We start from the raw sequence: 18,939 nt of genomic DNA, 5'->3' as shown, positions 1-18,939 counted from the left end.
ATTAACTCAAATATTATATTTTTTCAATATTAGAGATATTTGACATTGCGTATCATTGCGGTCTTCAGATGGCAGAAGGGCCCATCTATCAATTTCGAGAATGTTGAGGAGAGCAATAATAAGATTTCAATTTAGTCTGGCGAACAAAATATTTGAGTGATATACACAATATTTTAGTATTATTTAACCTGTTTGGCTGTTGTTTGTTTAGTTTGAGAGAAAACAATATGTACTCGTATATTCGTTTTAACTGATATATTCGATATTACGAGTACAAGGCAAATGGGCCCTTTTGTCATCAAAATGTTTTTGCAATTGTTACAGATGCCTCATTTGTTTTCTTTTCCGATTGGTAGTAAAAATATTAATTTTACCATTATTATGAGAATGAGTACATATTTAATTAAATAAAGATTTTTTTAAGATATAGCTTTTACAAAATTGTACCAATCCCACGGTATAAAATAGCCATGTCTTTTGACTTTGCCTTGTCTATCCGTGTGTGGTGTGAATCACACTCAATATGCGTGTGTCTGGCTCTAGAAACTTGTGGGATTTGGTTTGTAATCCATTGACAGATATTGTATTCTTTTGCCACATTGAAGATTAATGTATTGAACAAGGTTTGTAGAAGAAAACAGAAAAAAATGCAGATGGGTCCTTCTGCCATCTGAATAACTTAAAAAATATATTTATATGATAATCTTCAAATAATTCTGATGATAAATACATACTTGTTGCAAAACGCAAACAAACATCAAAGTGATCGTCCGTAAAATGTGTTCGATATTTGGATTCTGTCCGTTTTTTCCATTTTTCTGGATTCAGTACTTTCCAATTATTATTATATCATAAGATTTCAATCGTGTCATTTCCAGGGCGTGACTATTGGCACGAAAATGCCCGAGCAGCTATTGAGAAAAGGATACCTTCCAACAAAATGATGGGAAGGAATGCCATAAAGAACGTCGTGATGTTTGTTGGAGATGGTATGGGCATGTCCACGCTGACTGCCGCGAGGATATTAAAAGGACAGAGGGAAGGCAATCCTGGTGAGGAGTCAGAGCTCGTTTGGGAGTCATTTCCAGCAGTTGCTCTATCAAAGGCAAGTTGATTAATCATTTATATTTCTTTTTTTTTAGATTTAATAATAACCGTGTCTTTGCTTTTTCGTACAAGGTGGTTGTTAGTAATTTTGAACAATCACAAACACCCAGGCTTTGAAAAAAACACATAAATATTGTGTCCTGACCGGGAATCGAACCCAGAACTCTCGGATGGAAGTCAAGCGCCTTACGCACTGCACCACCCTGCAACGCGTCGAATATGCCGATGTGACGTCATCGTTATTTACAAAACACACGTTGCCAAATGGAGCTCAGCACATTGGTGGAATGCGACATTTTAGTTTAAAAAACATCAAGTGCGGCTAGCAACAAATTGCATGCGTCTCGGCTTGCGAGCCGAAGTCGCCAGTACGCATACTGCATCCGCACTCGCTACGAATTGGTCATTCCTATACCGGCTCGCATGTCGCCGCATCCCATACATATACATGTTTCGAGAGGTTACGCGCGACTGTTCTTAGGTGCCTATGTGCGCGGTCTTCATAATATAGAACATCGGAGCGACGTCCCTCGAAGGTTTGATGTACGGCTGTGCGGCAGACGGGTAAGTATAGATGTGAGAGCCGGCTTAGGCTAATGAGTACAGAGCAATCTAATGAGTACATATTATGTAAGTTAAGCCGGATTAATACTCTCTCCCTCTCTCTCTCCCGTATCACAAACAGTAGGCACTCGCCGCTAGTTTTAAAATCACGGAGAAGGAATCAGTACCTATATGCATGGACCCCACAAGGGGGAGGCTGACAGTGCTCTAGCCTGGGGGCCCGGGATCATGAGGTGCCCGGCGTAGCGACTCGACCAAATAAGTGAGATATCACAATTTTATCACAAATCACATATTGCTGTAATAGTAAAAAAAGTCGCCTGCGGCACTATTTTCTTTAAATAATGGTTATATTTTAAAATCTATGATTGTGTGATGTAATTTTTAATTATGTCATTACTTGATAACTCTATAATTCAAGTGGATGTAAGTATTAAAAATACACTAAATATGTACCCTTAATTTTACCGTGAACGCCATTTGGAAAACGCTACTGTAGAGTGTGACATTGCCTTTAACCTTGGCGATAGGCAGTGACGTCCCGTGGGGGTAGGCAGATTGAGCGTCACTTGGGGGCGGCAGTTACTGGAAGCGCGGCAAAGCGAGGAGAATCATTTTGAATATATAGAGATAGCTACCTAAACTTAGTAATAACGAAAATATCTTTCGATTAAAAAATCTGCTCACTGGTTTTATCGGGTTCGCGATATCTCGTTTACTTTCGTTGCCCTTCGACGTCTTTGGTGACCAGAAACGACACGTGCAGATTTTCGAATAATTAGTCTGATATTTTGTTAGTAATGTATCCATACAACACATTCTTAGATATTGGACTCACGAAAGGATGATAAAAATACTGTATAAAAAAATGATGCGGCATGTTGGCGCTGGCTAGGGGTGGCATTTTATCTAGGGACGTCACTGGGAATAGGTAGGGGGCCCGACAAAGATCCTAGCCTTGGGGCCCCGCTTCAGGATGTGGGGGCCATGCCTATATGTATAACGTTTTTATATTTTCAGACATACAACACAGACGCTCAGATCGGAGAATCATCGGCCTGTGCTACTGCCTTGATGTGTGGAGTGAAGGCAAACTATGAAACCCTGGGAGTGGACTCCAGCGTGCAGTTTGGAGATTGCCCAAACAACTTTCAAGGGAAAGTATCTTCACTGCTTACTTGGGCGCAGGAACAAGGTGAGAAAGTTTCCATGTATTTCCATCTTTCGTCCATTTGTCATGAATGCTCTTTAAAAAAATATTGCAACGTTTTCGATAACTTTTACCATTCTTCCACTGGCTTTCGGGCCTCTTCTAAACAGCGGCGACTTTATTTAACACAGATGACGCAATCGATTTGTCAGAAAGTTTAAAGGGGGTCTTGAAACAGCTCAAACCATTCATGCAATTCGAGGGCTTAGTGTCAAACAACACTATCTACAAAAGTGCAACTTTACAGGAAAGCCAAAAATCGTTATTTTAGATTCTTGTTACTATTATTACTATAGGATTTAATAATAAATTAGAAAAGATTGACATAACGTTGTTTGACTATCATGTAGCCGTAAATGTAAAATAACGTTATCTAAAAAAAACACTTTTTTGTAGATAACGTTGTCTGACTTTAAGCACTCGAATTATACCTACTAAAATTTAAAAAATATGCGTTTTCTCTCAAATTGAGTACATACTACATATTATAATATATTAATTACCCAACGCCTAAAAAGATAATCACTAATACTATTATGTGACATCATTGTTATTTTTATTTTTTTCTTTATCAAACACCACAACAGGCCGTGAAGCCCAATAATAGTGGTAAAACTTCCAGGCTTGAGGAATTTACACTTTAGATTATGTAACTATATTTTGACCTCACTGGGAATCGAACCCAGAACTCCGTGATTGAAGACCAGCGCCTTGCGCACTGCACCACTGTAATTATAGTTATTTTTAGTCACAGCATGTGATTCTAGGAAAGAAATACGTTGATATTTTTACTGGATACGATGGTAGGTTGTATGGTTTTTAGTTTTTTTTTTATCGCAGGGGCCTAAAAAAATTAGTCAATGCCTCGTTACAAATAACTGAACCCGCCAATGCTTCTAAAGCAGCGATGGCAAATACGTGGCACGCGTTCCCAACTTGGCGCGCCAAAAAATCAATTTCTTTTATTTTTAACATTCAAAACGTTTATAGCGGAAAATATAAAATCAAAGCGAAATCATGTTGATGTATATGTACTGAAATAATTATTGATTTACAATCTAATCCTATTTGGACTGAAAATTTTGTAAAGATGTGAAAATGTATTGAAGAATTCAAATGTCATCGGCTTTCTCATATTGATGAATCGGAATGCCGTATTGAAAACATAATATTAAAAACATGGAAAAGCATGCTTGTGGGTCTATTCTATAGGCACTTATCGAACACTAAAGTGATAAATACCTAGTATCAAACTTAGGGTATGTTTGTATCAAAATATAAGCACTTATTGTAACAATTACACGAAGTTGGTTTTTATTGTTGCAATAAGTGCGATATTTCAACAGCAGCAAGATAGGTGCTGTTAATAACAATGAGTGCTAATATTTTGATACAAACCTACCCTAAGTTTGATAATATTTATTACTCTATCACTTTAGCGGTCGATAAGTATAGAATAGACCCACTGATACTGTTATATCTGTTAAAAAACTAGCAATTTCGTTGTTGACCATTTTTTCCTCCACGTAGGTACCAGTGGTGAAGACTCCACACTAGGCGATTATTTAAAGCCTACCTTCTTAAAAAAAATATTTTTTAATTGCATATTGACATATTTATATACTTAATCCCTTCATTATTTTATGTTATATAAAATAATTTATTTTGCCAACGAGAGATGTCGTATATGTAGGAATGTATTACAGTATTACACAGTTTACAAAACAACTGCAAAGGTATTAAAAAATATACCACAGCGTGCCGTAAATAAATAATAAACGCCGCGACGTCTCGACGTAAATAAATCTCCGATTATGTGTGAAATAATTCTGATTTTTTTTCGTATGGACTTTATGTCTCGTAACCTCAGCAAGTCTGCTGATTTGTACAAAATAAGGTAAGCTCATATCGCAGAGCCTAAAACATTCGCGCATAATAATGTTGTCACGACTGCGCACTTTGTCCAAAATCATTAATAATTAGATAAATAAAAAATAATTTCAACGGCGTTTAATCGATAAATAATAAATAAGTAAGCATAGATTGTTTTTATAAATAAAAATAAATTTTATCTAATGATTTTTGATAGGTATACATGTTTTGAAAAATACGTAACTTAAACACATCGCTCATTTTTATGTCGTCAATGAGTTTTTGAAGTTTCATTGAATTAGTGTGTCGTTGTCATTTACTAGTGTGTGCCTATTCATTAGTAGTAAATATAGTACTTTTCTCGTAAGTATACCTGACAAGTGTGCTCTTTTTATCAGATCCCCACAGCCTACCTCTTTCCAAAAGTCACCCTTCGCCACTGGTAGGTACTCAGGTAAAAATATTTTTTTCTATATTGAATCATGTGCACTCAAAGACTAGAAATAGGTTGACAAAGGAAGACTCAGCAACACGTATTAATTTGCAATCAACGACATATCAGCCTGATATAAAAATCGAATATTATGAAACAAAAAAGCTCAAACAAAATCAGTGTGTTATTAATTGACTAGCTTGATATCAAAGTAGCCCAAATGCCATTTACAAAATTTTACAGGAAAAGAGCATCACTTGCACTACAATAATCAATTATTAAAACATACATTTCGTTAAAAATGGCGTTTGGCCTACTTTGATATCAAGCTACTCAATCGTTTTTATATGTATTTCCTTATTTTCTTTCATTTTATGTGTTCAATATTCAATAAAAAATATAGTTACCAATATACATACCTAATTGTTTTTGGTACTGTTCGGTTATACGGAATACAGCGGAAAACGCATTTTGAAAATAGCCGATAAACTGGATTATTTGTTAGTTTGGGTTAGTTTAGGTTAGGTTAGGTTGGGTTAAGTTAGGTTAGGTTTGGTTACGTTAACCTAACAAATAATCCAGTTTATCGGCTATTTTCAAAATGCGTTTTCCGCTGTATTCCGTACCTATAACCGAACAGTACCTTGTTTTTTTGATATTCAATAAAAATGATTTAGCTTATATCACGTGTACATCAAAAAAAGAATGGCATGCGCCATGAATTTAAAAAAATCGGCTTATTTTGGCACGCCGATTTAATCCGGATATGACATCACTTCTGAACGGCCAATCACGGATCGATTCGCTTCGGAAAAGCTGAGAAAACTGTCAAATGTGATTCTGAAGAATTTTTTAAAATTGGAAACTCAGACAACTTATAAAAGCCCTTTCGATCGAATCTGATTTTGAAAAAAGAAATTAATGATAATTAAGAGTCACACTGCATTTTAAGCGTGCTACCCGTGAAATGAAAACGTTTTAATAACACTGTATTAGAATATTAACAGGAAGTTATGGCCTAACAAAATGCCGGATGTACAATACAGAATACAATTATGAATATTATAATCTAACTAAATCCTGCATATTTGTCCTAGTCTAAATTTAATAATTATCTTATTGTAGGTAAAGCGACAGGAATTGTCACAAATTCGAGAATCACACATGCTACGCCTGCGGCATTATATGCTCATTCTCCAAGTCGGTATTGGGAAGATGACTCCAAGGTGAAGATATCAGCTCGCACCAAGTGTAAAGATATCGCCAGACAACTTGTTGAAGATGACCCGGGAAACGCCATCAATGTAAGTGTCTGCACAGAATGGGTGAAAACATGGCATTAAATAATAAAATATTACCCAAAATAGTGTCCAGCAGTCTTTAATGAATAAGGTAAGTATATTCTTTTTCTCTTCATGCCATATCCGATATCTGACTTCGGCGATGAGTTCGGCCGTTTTCTCCCTGTCCATCGTTGTTCTAAAAGGTATAGATACTGATAAATTCTTCTCTTTCTTTGGTGTTCCCAAAGACAATACACAGAACAGATACACAACATCCGCCACAGGAACAATCATACAGAAATTTATTCCAAACATAAACTCTGCCATCACTCTTGCCAAGAACATTAAAATATCACACGAACTCACACAGATACTAACAGGCCACGGAGCGGTGCGAGCTTATCTAAAAAGATTTGAATTGAGGGATGATGACTGTTGTCCATGTGACGGCAACACATCTCAAACTGTGTGGCATGTCATCAACGACTGCCCTATACTAGAAAAGGAGCAATGGACTCTCAGGACTCTGTGTAGACAGCATAATCATGAAATTTACCTCCAAAAGCCTCACGAAGTACGAGTACTAAGCAATAGAACAACGCAAGAACACTCAATGACATTAAAACTACCAAAATATTTAATTCTTGCCATAAAGAAAATTAAAGATATAAATGGAGGAACATAATTAGCCACACATCAATGCAACTTACTCTCCCACCCACCTTGTACGAAAAAGCAAGGGCATGGTTATTTATAATAAAAAATGAAGTTACTTATGAAGACGTTCTTACAAATAAAAACCACACATTGTCCACCTTCAATTGGGCAAATTCAATATAAAATCTCATTAACTGAAAACCACTCCATACTAATGAGGCGATACTCATTGACTGCATACCGTTTAATACCAATACACTGGACTAATAAATGGCTCCGAATGATTTACGAACTATCAGAAAATGGTTATGCGTCAAATATATATGAATTTAGCCGAAGGCCTATCTTATATAGTAAATCAATAGAATAAACCAGGGGGGGCAATTGGATGGAGGGCCAAATTCAAGAATTCAAAAATAGCAAGTAAAATACCATTTTTAGATATACACTATTTAATATCACGAAAAATAAACATTACAAAAAAATTAATGAGAAGAATGAAACTGTTGTACATTTTTTAACATTTTTTTTAAAATTCAGGTGTTAATTGTGTAGTTGATATTCTCAAAATTGCTTGTAAATGGGCATCGGAGATATTTGATCGTAAATCGTGAGGTTCATGATCGAAAATGTTTGTTCACATATATAGGTTGATCCAAAAATAAAGAACCGTTTTCTTGCATAATCTTTAAGTTGGTCGAATTTGTCTGAATCAAGGGCATTGTAAAATTTGGAGATTTCTTCACGACGATGCGATTCTCTTAAATCAGTGTCACACTGCAGATCAATAATCTCAAGTTGTAGCTCTGTCGGTACACTATCAATATCTATTGAAAATGGATCGCGTACTATTGCTAAACTTGTCTCAATTTTTCGGAAGTCACTAAATCTTTGTGAAAAATCGTCATTCAGAGCTTTAATAATTTTACCATATTCTTCAAATTTATATTCTGGTATATTCAGCAACTTCAAAGTTGGAAAGTGGTCCACGTTGTTATTCGATATTTGTCGAAGGAATAACTTGAGTTTTAATTGAAATCCATTCAAACTTTTTACCATATCATGGGCATATATTTTTTTACTTGCAACGCGGAGTTAAAAGTATTTAAATGTGTCACGATGTTCAACGTAAAAAATAGTGGTTTCATAGTGTGAGACGAGACGCAAGGAAGATGTACTGAGATAATACATTCACGAAACAACAAATTCTTCAAATTTTAATCTATTGTCAATATTTTTTAAAAAATTATAAAAAAGTTATTCGTAATCAGAAGTACAATTATTAATGATGGCGGGCCGCAAAAAAATACCCGGCGGGCTGCAGTTTGCCCCCCCCCCGGAATAAACCAATATCTTGTTTGTCATACTTTACGTTTTATGGCTCCCGTGGAGGTAACCGTTTACCACGCAAAATCCTGGGGATCCGGGGAATATCATTTGGAAAATGTTGAAAATAGTGTTTGGGAAATCTATCCTGGGGCCCGCTTCAGGGTATATGGGGACCATGGTAGGTATATACATGACTGAAAATAACGATTATATTTTTCTAGGTTATGTTTGGAGGTGGAAGGAGACACTTTACATCGGTAGCAACCCTGGACCCTGAAGCTCCCAACAAGGAAGGCAAAAGACTAGACGGAAGAAATTTAATTGAGGATTGGTTGAGAGACAAACACCACAAAAGATTACGAGCCAGATACGTCATGAACAAAGAGGAGTTACTAAGTGTTGACGCTGCAAAAACAGACTATGTTCTGGGTAAGTAATTATTAATATAATAATATAATATGCTATTTCTTTTATTCAACGAATAATTTATAAGATTTGAGAATGTAACATCCTCTAGTATGATCCGGGCGTTGATTAGTAATAACATTATTAGTACACTTAATTGATAACTTGATTTAAAACATGGAAACCGATATCCAAACACACCGCAATTTGATAAGCATTTCATGTAAAAACTACTAGTTAATTTCGTCGTAATTAGATAGAATACCCATAGTTTAATTATTGATAAAGCACATTGGCTCGTCCAGTGGTTATAGGCTCAAGTCTTCTCGGGCGTTGTATTTTTTTTAGTTTCTGTCGTGTGTTCAAATTAAGTACTTATTTTTAAATATATATCATATACCTATATTCAAAGAGGGGAAAACGCGGCAAAAGAATTGCGTAATTAACAACCATACAGAAGTAAAAGTATTATAATTCTTAAAACTAATAAAAGTTAAGAAAATGTTAATACGCAAAAACAATTAGTTGTATCGGAAGATAGAGGGATTTCTTGGCAAGAGGATGATAAGTCATTTTTATTCTAGCTTCTTTGGTTTGACGTGGGACTCTGCTATATCAGCGGATATCAGCGGACATCAGGCTCCAAAGATTGATCACTTTTGTGGCTCCTGTGCTTGATTCATTCATTTGTCTGTTTGGCTCCCAGTTATCTCGGTTCCCAGTAGGCGGCTCCCGATCGGCGGCGTCAAGTTGGAAGCGCCGAATCGTCTAACCCTGCCACAGATGTCGTTTCTGTGACGAATCACATTACAAATTGACGTTTTAAAATTATAAATATTATATTTTCAGGACTATTTGCCAGCTCCCATATGGATTTTGAAGCTGAAAGAGATGCCAGTCCGTTGGGAGATCCATCTTTAACTGAAATGACCACAAAAGCCCTGGAAATTCTTCAAAGCTCAGGAAGAAATTACTTCTTGATGGTAGAAGGTATGTATCTACGGAGCATTATTGCCAGCAACGCCTGGAACTCATTTTGCAGTCGTATTGATGAGAAAATTTTGTCGTAAATATCTTCCCTCACACGGCTTTTGATCAGCTTTTGGAATATTTGGATGCTCATACCTAAGCAACGCAAAGTATACAGTTTTTTTTTATTTCTGCCTGCCAGTCTATCCCGTTATAACTCAAAAACTACACGACCAATATTTATGAAACTTGTAGGATCAGCTAGAGTACATCGGTACCAATAAAGTATATTTTCATATATTATCAGATAAAACGACGCACGAAATTGACGTACTTACAATAATGCATCATTAGATAAAGTAGTCAAATAGCAGTGGTGGAGTGATGAAGTGAAGTACATGTAGGTAAATAGGAGTGCTCCTAGATCCAAGCGCGATCTATCCCGTTAAATTAGGGGGAAATGAAAAAAAATCGATCTATTTCTTCATTCTGTAGGTATATCTGTTGTTATGAATTTCACGCGGATGAAGTCGCGGATTATCGATAGTTTATGATAATAATATATTGAAATATGTGAGTTTTAAAACAAAGAATATAATTCATTAGGTTAATAGGTGTAAAAAAACTCCCATCTGATGATAGATATCTTGGTAGAGCTCCTGTATAAGTAGGGATTTAAAAATTCTTATACTTCGTGTGAGTGCTGAGACATCCAAACCGCTGAGCATGTTGTTGGGACCTGTATACCCAGGATGACTCTCTGCCATCAGAGAAATGCTCAGGCATGGATTGAAGCTCTTCCGGTGCCTCTCTAGTGCTATTGTCTTGATAATGAGTTATTTTGTTTAAATATGTTTGTGCAGTCTCACATATTCCCTGCCTCAATCTATATTGTATTAAGGCTATACTTCAGCTGAGGCATGATCTAAAAAGATCGTGAGTAGGCGATGCGCGGATTGTGCAAATGACGCGTGCCGAACGAAATATAATTTGTCATAAAAATTCAACATGCGTCCATTTAATGTTATGTTTATTGTTATATTAGTAATAACCCCACCCACCCACGGTGGCCGCGCGGCTTAATCGTTGGACTATCACGCCGTGGGTCTCAGGTTCGAATACTGGATCTGGCAAGTACACATATTGTTTTTCAATTTGTGTGCGAGTCAGGGCATGGAACTAATAGGTTGAGCAAGTGGCTGACATCCATTTCTCGTAAAAAAAAAACAAAACCTGTTAATACAAACCTATACTCTGTGGAGGTCCATATGATCCTATTAGGATCGGACATGGTCGAAAAAAAAATAGTATATTCATTGACATGTTTTCTTTTTCAAGTACATGAGAACGTTTTTTAGTCATCTTAGCACGATTTAAGAATATATTCCTCCGGTGCCATTACAAAACAAATTGACGTGCTCACACCTCTACTGTCGGTCTACGATAGGCGACGAGTGCGAAATTTCGTCCCACCTACTGTTGAAAATTATTTGCCGTTTCACTAACATACTCTTACCGAGGTTCGAAAAGTTGATTAAAAAATAATTATTTTAATAATTGCAGGTGGCCGAATTGATCATGCTCACCATTTCAACAACGCATTCAGAGCCTTGGATGAAACACTATCACTGGAGAAGGCTGTCACTGAAGCATTGCGTAAAGTCAACTTGACAGAAACCCTGGTGCTGGTAACCGCAGATCACTCTCACGTCATGACTCTTGGAGGATATGCGACAACCAGAGGGAATTCTATCTTCGGTATGTCATTTTTGTTCAAATTTATTTATTTTACATAATATAATGAACATAACAAATTATAAATTTAAAGCGTTCACGACATGACATAAAATAAGTATTAACAATTTTTTAAATATAAATACAGAGCAATGTGAGTTAATAATACAATAAGTAATAAAATAATTACAAGATAAAAAGAACTTTTTATATACAACGTTCACTTGACTAGCTTAAACGATCAAAAAAATTTGTACTTTATAGAAATAATACTGAAATGTCATTTTGACATTCCATATTGATTTCCATACTAACGCACGTATATATTAATAATTTAGTTGCTAGGACCCCATACCCCTCCCTAGCAACCGATAATAGTGGATTGAATTACGGATTTCTTCCGAAATAACTTTTCACACAAAACAGAATTAACTGAAAATGAATTCAATTCTACTTAAAGATGGCTAAAAGTATTAAAAAAATGCATTGACATCGTGTTCTGCTATATTCTAAAAGTTTCAAATGTCTAGCTAGTCGGCAAGTTAGTTAAAAATCGATTGCAAGATTTGTATCGGATAAACAACCGCCGGACAAATAAGAATATGACTTAATAAAGACGTTGTAATAAGAAAATAAGTAAAATAACATAAATAAAAGTAGATGGAAGCACACAGGTGAACTATTATATTAAAAACTTATAAAACAACGTCGACCTAAATTCACCCTCACGTAAGTGGAATATGTCAATTTCCGAAGAAATTTCATTTAACATGGTTATTGGCCTTCCAATTGGCATCACTAATGGCAGGTTAGTTCTGCACCTTAGGATAACAAACAACGGATGCCCTCGATTCTTAATATAATTATCAGAGACACCGATCCAACACCACCAAGAATGGCAGATTTCACATTTACGCCGCGCCGCGTATAACTCGGAAAAAATTTGTAGCTAAATATTGATTTATTCCCTACCGTCAGTGACGTCCCTATGCAAATTACCCCCCCTCCTTGTAAGCAGACGACTTAGAATGCCGTCCCCACAGAACAGATAATAAATACAATTCCGATTCGCTATATATATACCAATACAGTAAATTTTGACGCAGAGTTTTGAATGTGTGACTGTCCTACGTAAATGAACCACGCATTATAGACGTGGAATAGTGTGTGTAATACACCAATATTAAATGAGCGTCAATGCATAAACCGAGAGCAGTGTCAGTATTCGACGTATAACGTATTCTTGACACGTGATTAAATTTATCCCGTATTCTTTCTTACTCGAGATCGGTTGCCTGCTTTTTCCTACCCGTTAGATATTTCAGTTCCCATCTGAGTTCCCTTTTATTTTTAGCTTAAAATTGTCTGCTTTTAGGTACCTACCAAACCTACCTACATAATACTTAGACAGAGAAATATCTTAAATTTACATACCCACCATGAAATTATTAGAGCAATTCCACGAAACCTACTCTCATACAGTGGTGGTGTTAGGTATGTGGTAGTCTGTGGTTCTGACAGATTTGGAGGCACCCTTGTGAAAAAATCCTGTGCGATAAATCGTCATAAAAATATGTATCACAATCAATGACATTATTAATGGACAACGCACTCAATACAGTAGCTAGCAAGTAAATTCGCGCATTCGCATGTATAGGTAGACGTCACGCAATTTCCATTATGCGTTAGCACGCATCGGGAATTTATAGCAATATGACCTTTATTGTAATGGCGTTAGAGCAGTGTTTCTAGTGACAATGTTCATTCGAGCGAACCCGTTCGAACCGAACCATTCGGCACACCCAACAAAAGGCATCAGGAATTTATAGCAATATCACCTTTATTGTAAAGGCGTTAGAACAGATTATGCCATTCGGCAGACCCGACAATAAAGTGAGTGTCATTTTTTTTCCAGATGATTCGTCCATATTAATGTCATTGATCACAATGGGTATTACAAAACAACAGTAGTTATATTGTCATATTGTTTTATGCTTTCTAATCTTATGCTACAAAAATGTCGATAGGTATCTACTTTCTAATGAAGCAACCACATTATCTTCTTCGTTGAAAATCACCACTGCTCTCAAAAGTTGTAATAATTGTATTTGTTCCTTCATTTGCCATCCTTTATAATGTGCCACCCATATGCAATGCATGGCCTGCCTATCCCCACAGGACGTTACTGCCTACCGTTGAAGTTGTAATAATGTTAATAAACATCGAACCGTTTTAATCAGCTTAGGTGGGCATTCACCTGTTGATAGTTATTGAAATAAAACATGTGTGTAAAATACAAAGTAATAAACAATGGCGATACATCAGTGAAACGGCAAATAATTTTCAACTATAGGCGCGACGAAACTTTGGACTCGCTGCCATTCGGTGAGAGAACGTCGAGCTGGGAACACGCCAATTTGTTTCGTGATGGCGACGGGGGTATTAATTCTTAAATCGTGTAAAGATGACTAAAAACGTTTCCCATTTACTTTAAAAAGGATGATGTCAATGAATATATTATTATTATTACTAATAGAACATTAAATGGACGCATGTTGGATTTATATGACAAATTATATTTCGTTTGGCATGCGTCATATGCACCCGCGACCCGCAATCCGCGCATCGCCTAGCCACGATGTTTTTAGACCGTGCCTCAACTGAGGTATAGCCATCGAAATCATTCCTTACGATTTGATTTTTGCTTTTTTTCAGGATTCGACAGGAGGCCATCGGACATTGATCAGAAACCTTACACGACCCTTCTGTACGCCAACGGACCTGGTGGAATAGTCAGAACGCGGAAATCAAGGAGTGAGAAGCGCAGTCACATAAATGACATCCAGCAAGCTGCAATTCCTCGAAATTGGGCAACTCATTCCGGTGAAGATGTGCCTGTTTATGCGATTGGTAATACATTATCTATTGGCAACGTTATCATGACGTATCTGTGTTGCTTTAACTGGGCTTCCGGATTCACGTTTATAATCTATAGATAGATATATAAAAGTTTAATTTCATTTTTCTACTTGGCCCCAACTGACATCTACATATCATCATCAGCCTGAATCCATCCACTGCTGGATGAAGGCCTCTTCAAGCTGCTTCCACTTCTCTCGATCCTGTGCGTTACGTTGCCACGTACTTCCGCAGAACTTTATCAATGTGGTGGTAAACAACCCCAGGCCATGTCAGCAAATACTTCGTGATTACAACAACGAGATAATTAGCGAATTGGTCATTTTCGCATATCACTTCATATACTGTCATCACATTCTGCAAGTGTGACATATTACGTCGGTGAGAGTCGACAATCCCAAACCTTGTCAGCAAAACGATGCGATGTAGCAGCAATGTGACAGTCAGCATATTATCCAATTATTGTGACCTACATCAGTAGTAGCTTACTACAATTTATCGAATATTCATTTCAATAAATAGCAAGTTACAGTTGATGGGACATAGCACTCTACCAACACGTCTCGGACGTGGTACACACTATCGGAACGCCTCTGACTGAATAGACGTCACCGCGCGTATTGTATTTATTTATCAGTAAGTTAACTCTCACCTCAATCCACTAAACCAGTGCTTCTCAAACTTTTTCATACCACGGCCCCTAAAATCAAGGAAAAAAATCCAAGGCTCCCCCCTCCCTAATTTTTTTAGTATTTAGTGACCAACAGTACTTTATTTATCATCAATTATTATTATAGGTAGGTACAAATTTTCATTAAAAATAATAGAGTATTCATTTACTTTTTCATTAAAATTTACATCGACCTCGAGATTTTGGCTGATTTGTATCAGGTATCGTCCAGTGAGACGTTTTATGATTTTTTTTTTCAAATACTGAAATATTTCGCGGCTCCCTGGCAGGAGCTCCAGGCCCCCCTAGACCCTAGGGCAGGGGTAGGCAAACCGCGGCTCGCGAGCCACATGCGGCTCTTTGGGTATTGGCGTGCGGCTCTTTGCCAAATTCCCAATTCACATTTTTTACAAAAAAGGTATGATTTTTGTCGTTTTGCAAAAGTCGACAAATAAAATTTTTCTTCATTTCATATTGACACGAGCACTTTTGAAATAGATTTTTTTGGTGGATTTAAAAAGCAAAGAGTTATGTAGCTCCAAATTTGTAGGTCTTGCCACCAAAATTGAGGATTTGGAGAGAGAAAATTGCAATTTAATTTCACAACACAGCGGAGCGCTCTAAAAGATCTACATTATAAGGTAGATACTACGATTTTACATGGTATAGCTTTCCAAACTCATATTCGAGTCTACATAATATATATGTTAACAATCATTTTCAAACATGAATAATATAAATAGCATTTAGAGAAGCCAAATAACCGATGAGAATTTGGAGTCGCGCCGAAAATTGAAAACTACAAGTTACATACCAAACATACAGACACTCTCCAAAGAAATGAAAGGAAGGTCATTGTTCACATTAGTTTTAACGAATGCGTGAAAATTGTATGTACTTAACTCATTTTCTGTAAAAATTATATTTATATTTTCAACAATAAAAAAACTTATATTTTCGTTAGTTGTATTCGCAAAATCTTCTTCACTTGATAAATAAACAATAACATTCACTGAAATAAATCATATTTATAAAAATATATGTATGGCTCTCGATTTTTTTTTTAACCGTTGTAATACTCATATTTGGCTCTTTTGTTCCAAGAGTTTGCCGACCCCTGCCCTAGGGGATCGCGCCTCCCAGTTTGAGAAGAACTGCACTACACAACCTCCTGTTTATTCATACTCCAACACCACCATCCCCAAATATAAATAATTACAAGATAAAAAGAACTTTTTATATACTTACCACGTTTTTAAATTGTCTGTTGAATCATATAAACTTGACAATTCTATGTATTATAAATATAAGTAACACACCATAGTAACGCACGTATATAATAATAATTTAGTTGCTAGGACCCACTTAGCAACCAATAATAGTGAGTAGTAAATTTTACTTTTAACGATTTTTTTCCGAAACACAAAACAGAATTAACTGAAAATGAATTCAATTCTGCTTAAAGATGGCCAAAAGTATTAAAAGAATGCATTGTCGTCGTGTTCTGATATATTCTAAAAGTTTCAAATGTCTAGCTAATCGGAAAGTTAGTTAAAAATCTTGGACAAACAAGAAAAAAATTGTACCGGACAAACGAGAACACGAGCTAATAAAAACGTGGTAAAATACAACGTTTGTTTGTTCAAAAAATTACCTCTCCTGGCAATTCCTATATTGATTTTTCACGACAGGTCAAAGTTTGAATATTTTGAATTTGATTTTAATTTGATGTTCTTTTATTTGACTTAGCTGTCAGAATTATTTTTATTTTGACATGTTGTAAGTCGAGAGATATTTTAGTATTGAAGAATGTATCTGAACCTAATTATTATTGTTTTATTAACTTAAAAAGTGTATATGGTTCAATGAAACGATTTCGTAGTAATGAATACATAGTGACACATTATTACAAATAACAAAACCACTTTATTTGTCGCTTTTCTGTTTGGCCACCCTTTATTCTGTGAGTATTTATCTACGTTTCTTTACTGTTGCAGGTCCGTTTGCTACAGAATTATTCAGCGGAACGTTTGACCAGTCCTATATACCTCATGCCATCGCATTTGGTTCGTGTATGCACAACTTCAAAGAAAACTGCAAAATTAACAAAAGTGATAATCAAAAATCAACACCATACAACCAATCGATGTTTCAACTGCACACAAAGAGCATTAGTAGAAACATTAAAGAAAATTTACTACTGAATAAACAGGATGATAGGAAAACTTACCGCCAACATTTTCAAAATAATAGTGGACATAATATTATAATATTACATAATTTTAGTTGTGTTTATTACTTATTGTTAATTATTAATTTTTTGCATAGTTGTTTATTATAAATAAAAGCTATACTGATACTCGTTTTTATTCAACGAATAATTCACAAGATTTTGAGAATGTAACCCTTTCTTTATGTAACTCCCTGAGGGCAAGTGAGCTGAAGGCAATTATTATAAATGCCTTCAAAATGTGGTGTTGGTATAAAATGCTTCTTATTTTGTGGACAGAGCACAGGACGAAGCAGTTAATCATCCAAAGACTCCAGATAAAGGAGCGGCTCTCGACAATATGTCTGGTCTGGAGAGACTGGTGGTTTTGGGTAACCCCCAGGGAAGGCGAAGCAGAGAAGAGCGCCAGCACGCTAGAGCAACCATGTGACGGAGCTTACTTGGGGCCAACCTTTAATCTGCTTATTTTTTAAAACACCTCAAACATATAACTACTAGATTTTTTCAAATACGACGCCTGCAGCCCTATGTTGTAACTTGTGACATGAAGACACTCGACGACATGACGTAATTGTGACATATGCTCAATACACGCATCGAGGCGAGCCGCCCAATGCACACGGCTCACCATAGATATTATTATGCTGAAACACCTATTTGTGTATGGGGACAATGAATAACGCCAGTATTAGAGTAGCGTTAATTTCTCGAAGACTATTGACTCACTCCGGTAGTACGTCACAATGATGTCATATGACGTCATGTCGCCGGGCAACATGACACGACAAGTTACAACATATTAATAAGGCCCCTGGGGCCTTATGTTAGAACTTACGAGTTGTAGTCGCCTGGTCAACATGATGTCATATGACATCATTGTGACGTACTACCGGAGTGATAATAGCATTCGAGAAAATAACGCTACTAAAATACTGGCGTTATCCATTGTCACAATACACAAATAGGTTTTTCAGCATAATAATATCTATGGTGAGCAGTGTGCGTTGGGTGGCTTGCCTCGAGCGTGTATTGGCTTACGTCACAATTACGTCATGTCGTCGGGTGACTTCATATCACCAGTTATAACATAGGCCTGCTGGTGAGACTCGAACACATATCCACTGGATTGCACCAATGCGCTTTACCAAATTGAGCTATGCACGTCCATCTAATTACAAAGAAATTAACAGGTAGTTTTGTTTTTTTTTTCACAAATTCCGTTATTTTTGGCAGTCGACAACGCCGAAATTAACTGATAAGAAGTGTACTGTAGTGCAGGTATACATTTTTTGCGTTTGCGTTAATTTTGGTTATCGGCTTTTATTGGTTGAATCGAGGTACATAATATTATGTACTAATAATTGGTATTTACCGTAGTGGATTGTCTTTTTGGTGATATGATTGTTTCTTCGAGAATAGTGAATGATGGAGATTAAAAACAAATTGGAGCGTTTGCGCGATACGTTCATTATTCCAACTAGGGATTCCAATCCCGGGATCCCGAGCTATTTTCGATACCTATGAATCCAGGGATTGATAAACATAATCCCGGGATTT

At 36.3% G+C, this 18,939-nt stretch overlaps 1 protein-coding gene across 1 annotated transcript; it reads left to right on the top strand.

Moving 5' to 3' along the window:
- Positions 1-895: 895 nt before the first annotated feature.
- LOC147073610 (alkaline phosphatase-like) lies at positions 896-18,638 on the top strand. Its single transcript, XM_085944663.1, has 9 exons — positions 896-1,105; positions 2,692-2,866; positions 6,312-6,490; positions 8,677-8,884; positions 9,710-9,850; positions 11,393-11,587; positions 14,279-14,473; positions 17,150-17,404; positions 18,616-18,638. The coding sequence occupies exons 1-9, from the start codon at positions 941-943 to the stop codon at positions 18,636-18,638; spliced, it is 1,536 nt and encodes a 511-aa protein (XP_085800789.1). The 5' UTR covers positions 896-940.
- Positions 18,639-18,939: the final 301 nt, after the last annotated feature.

This window comes from Rhyacophila brunnea, unplaced genomic scaffold (genome assembly GCF_057557595.1).
Source record: "Rhyacophila brunnea isolate RB1 unplaced genomic scaffold, BYU_Rbru_1.0 scaffold_17, whole genome shotgun sequence".
Classification (NCBI taxonomy): domain Eukaryota; kingdom Metazoa; phylum Arthropoda; class Insecta; order Trichoptera; family Rhyacophilidae; genus Rhyacophila; species Rhyacophila brunnea.
Note: the sequence above shows the minus strand (reverse complement) of the source record. Positions and strands in the feature narration are given on the sequence as shown.

What these genes read in the sequence shown, in the direction of transcription:
- LOC147073610 (XM_085944663.1), top strand. Translation starts at nt 941, where the DNA reads ATGATGGGAAGGAATGCCATAAAGAACGTCGTGATGTTTGTTGGAGAT. An exon ending in ACCCGGGAAACGCCATCAAT is followed by an intron (nt 6,491 to 8,676) that starts GTAAGTGTCTGC and finishes ATATTTTTCTAG; the next exon opens with GTTATGTTTGGAGGTGGAAG. An exon ending in AAAAACAGACTATGTTCTGG is followed by an intron (nt 8,885 to 9,709) that starts GTAAGTAATTAT and finishes TTATATTTTCAG; the next exon opens with GACTATTTGCCAGCTCCCAT.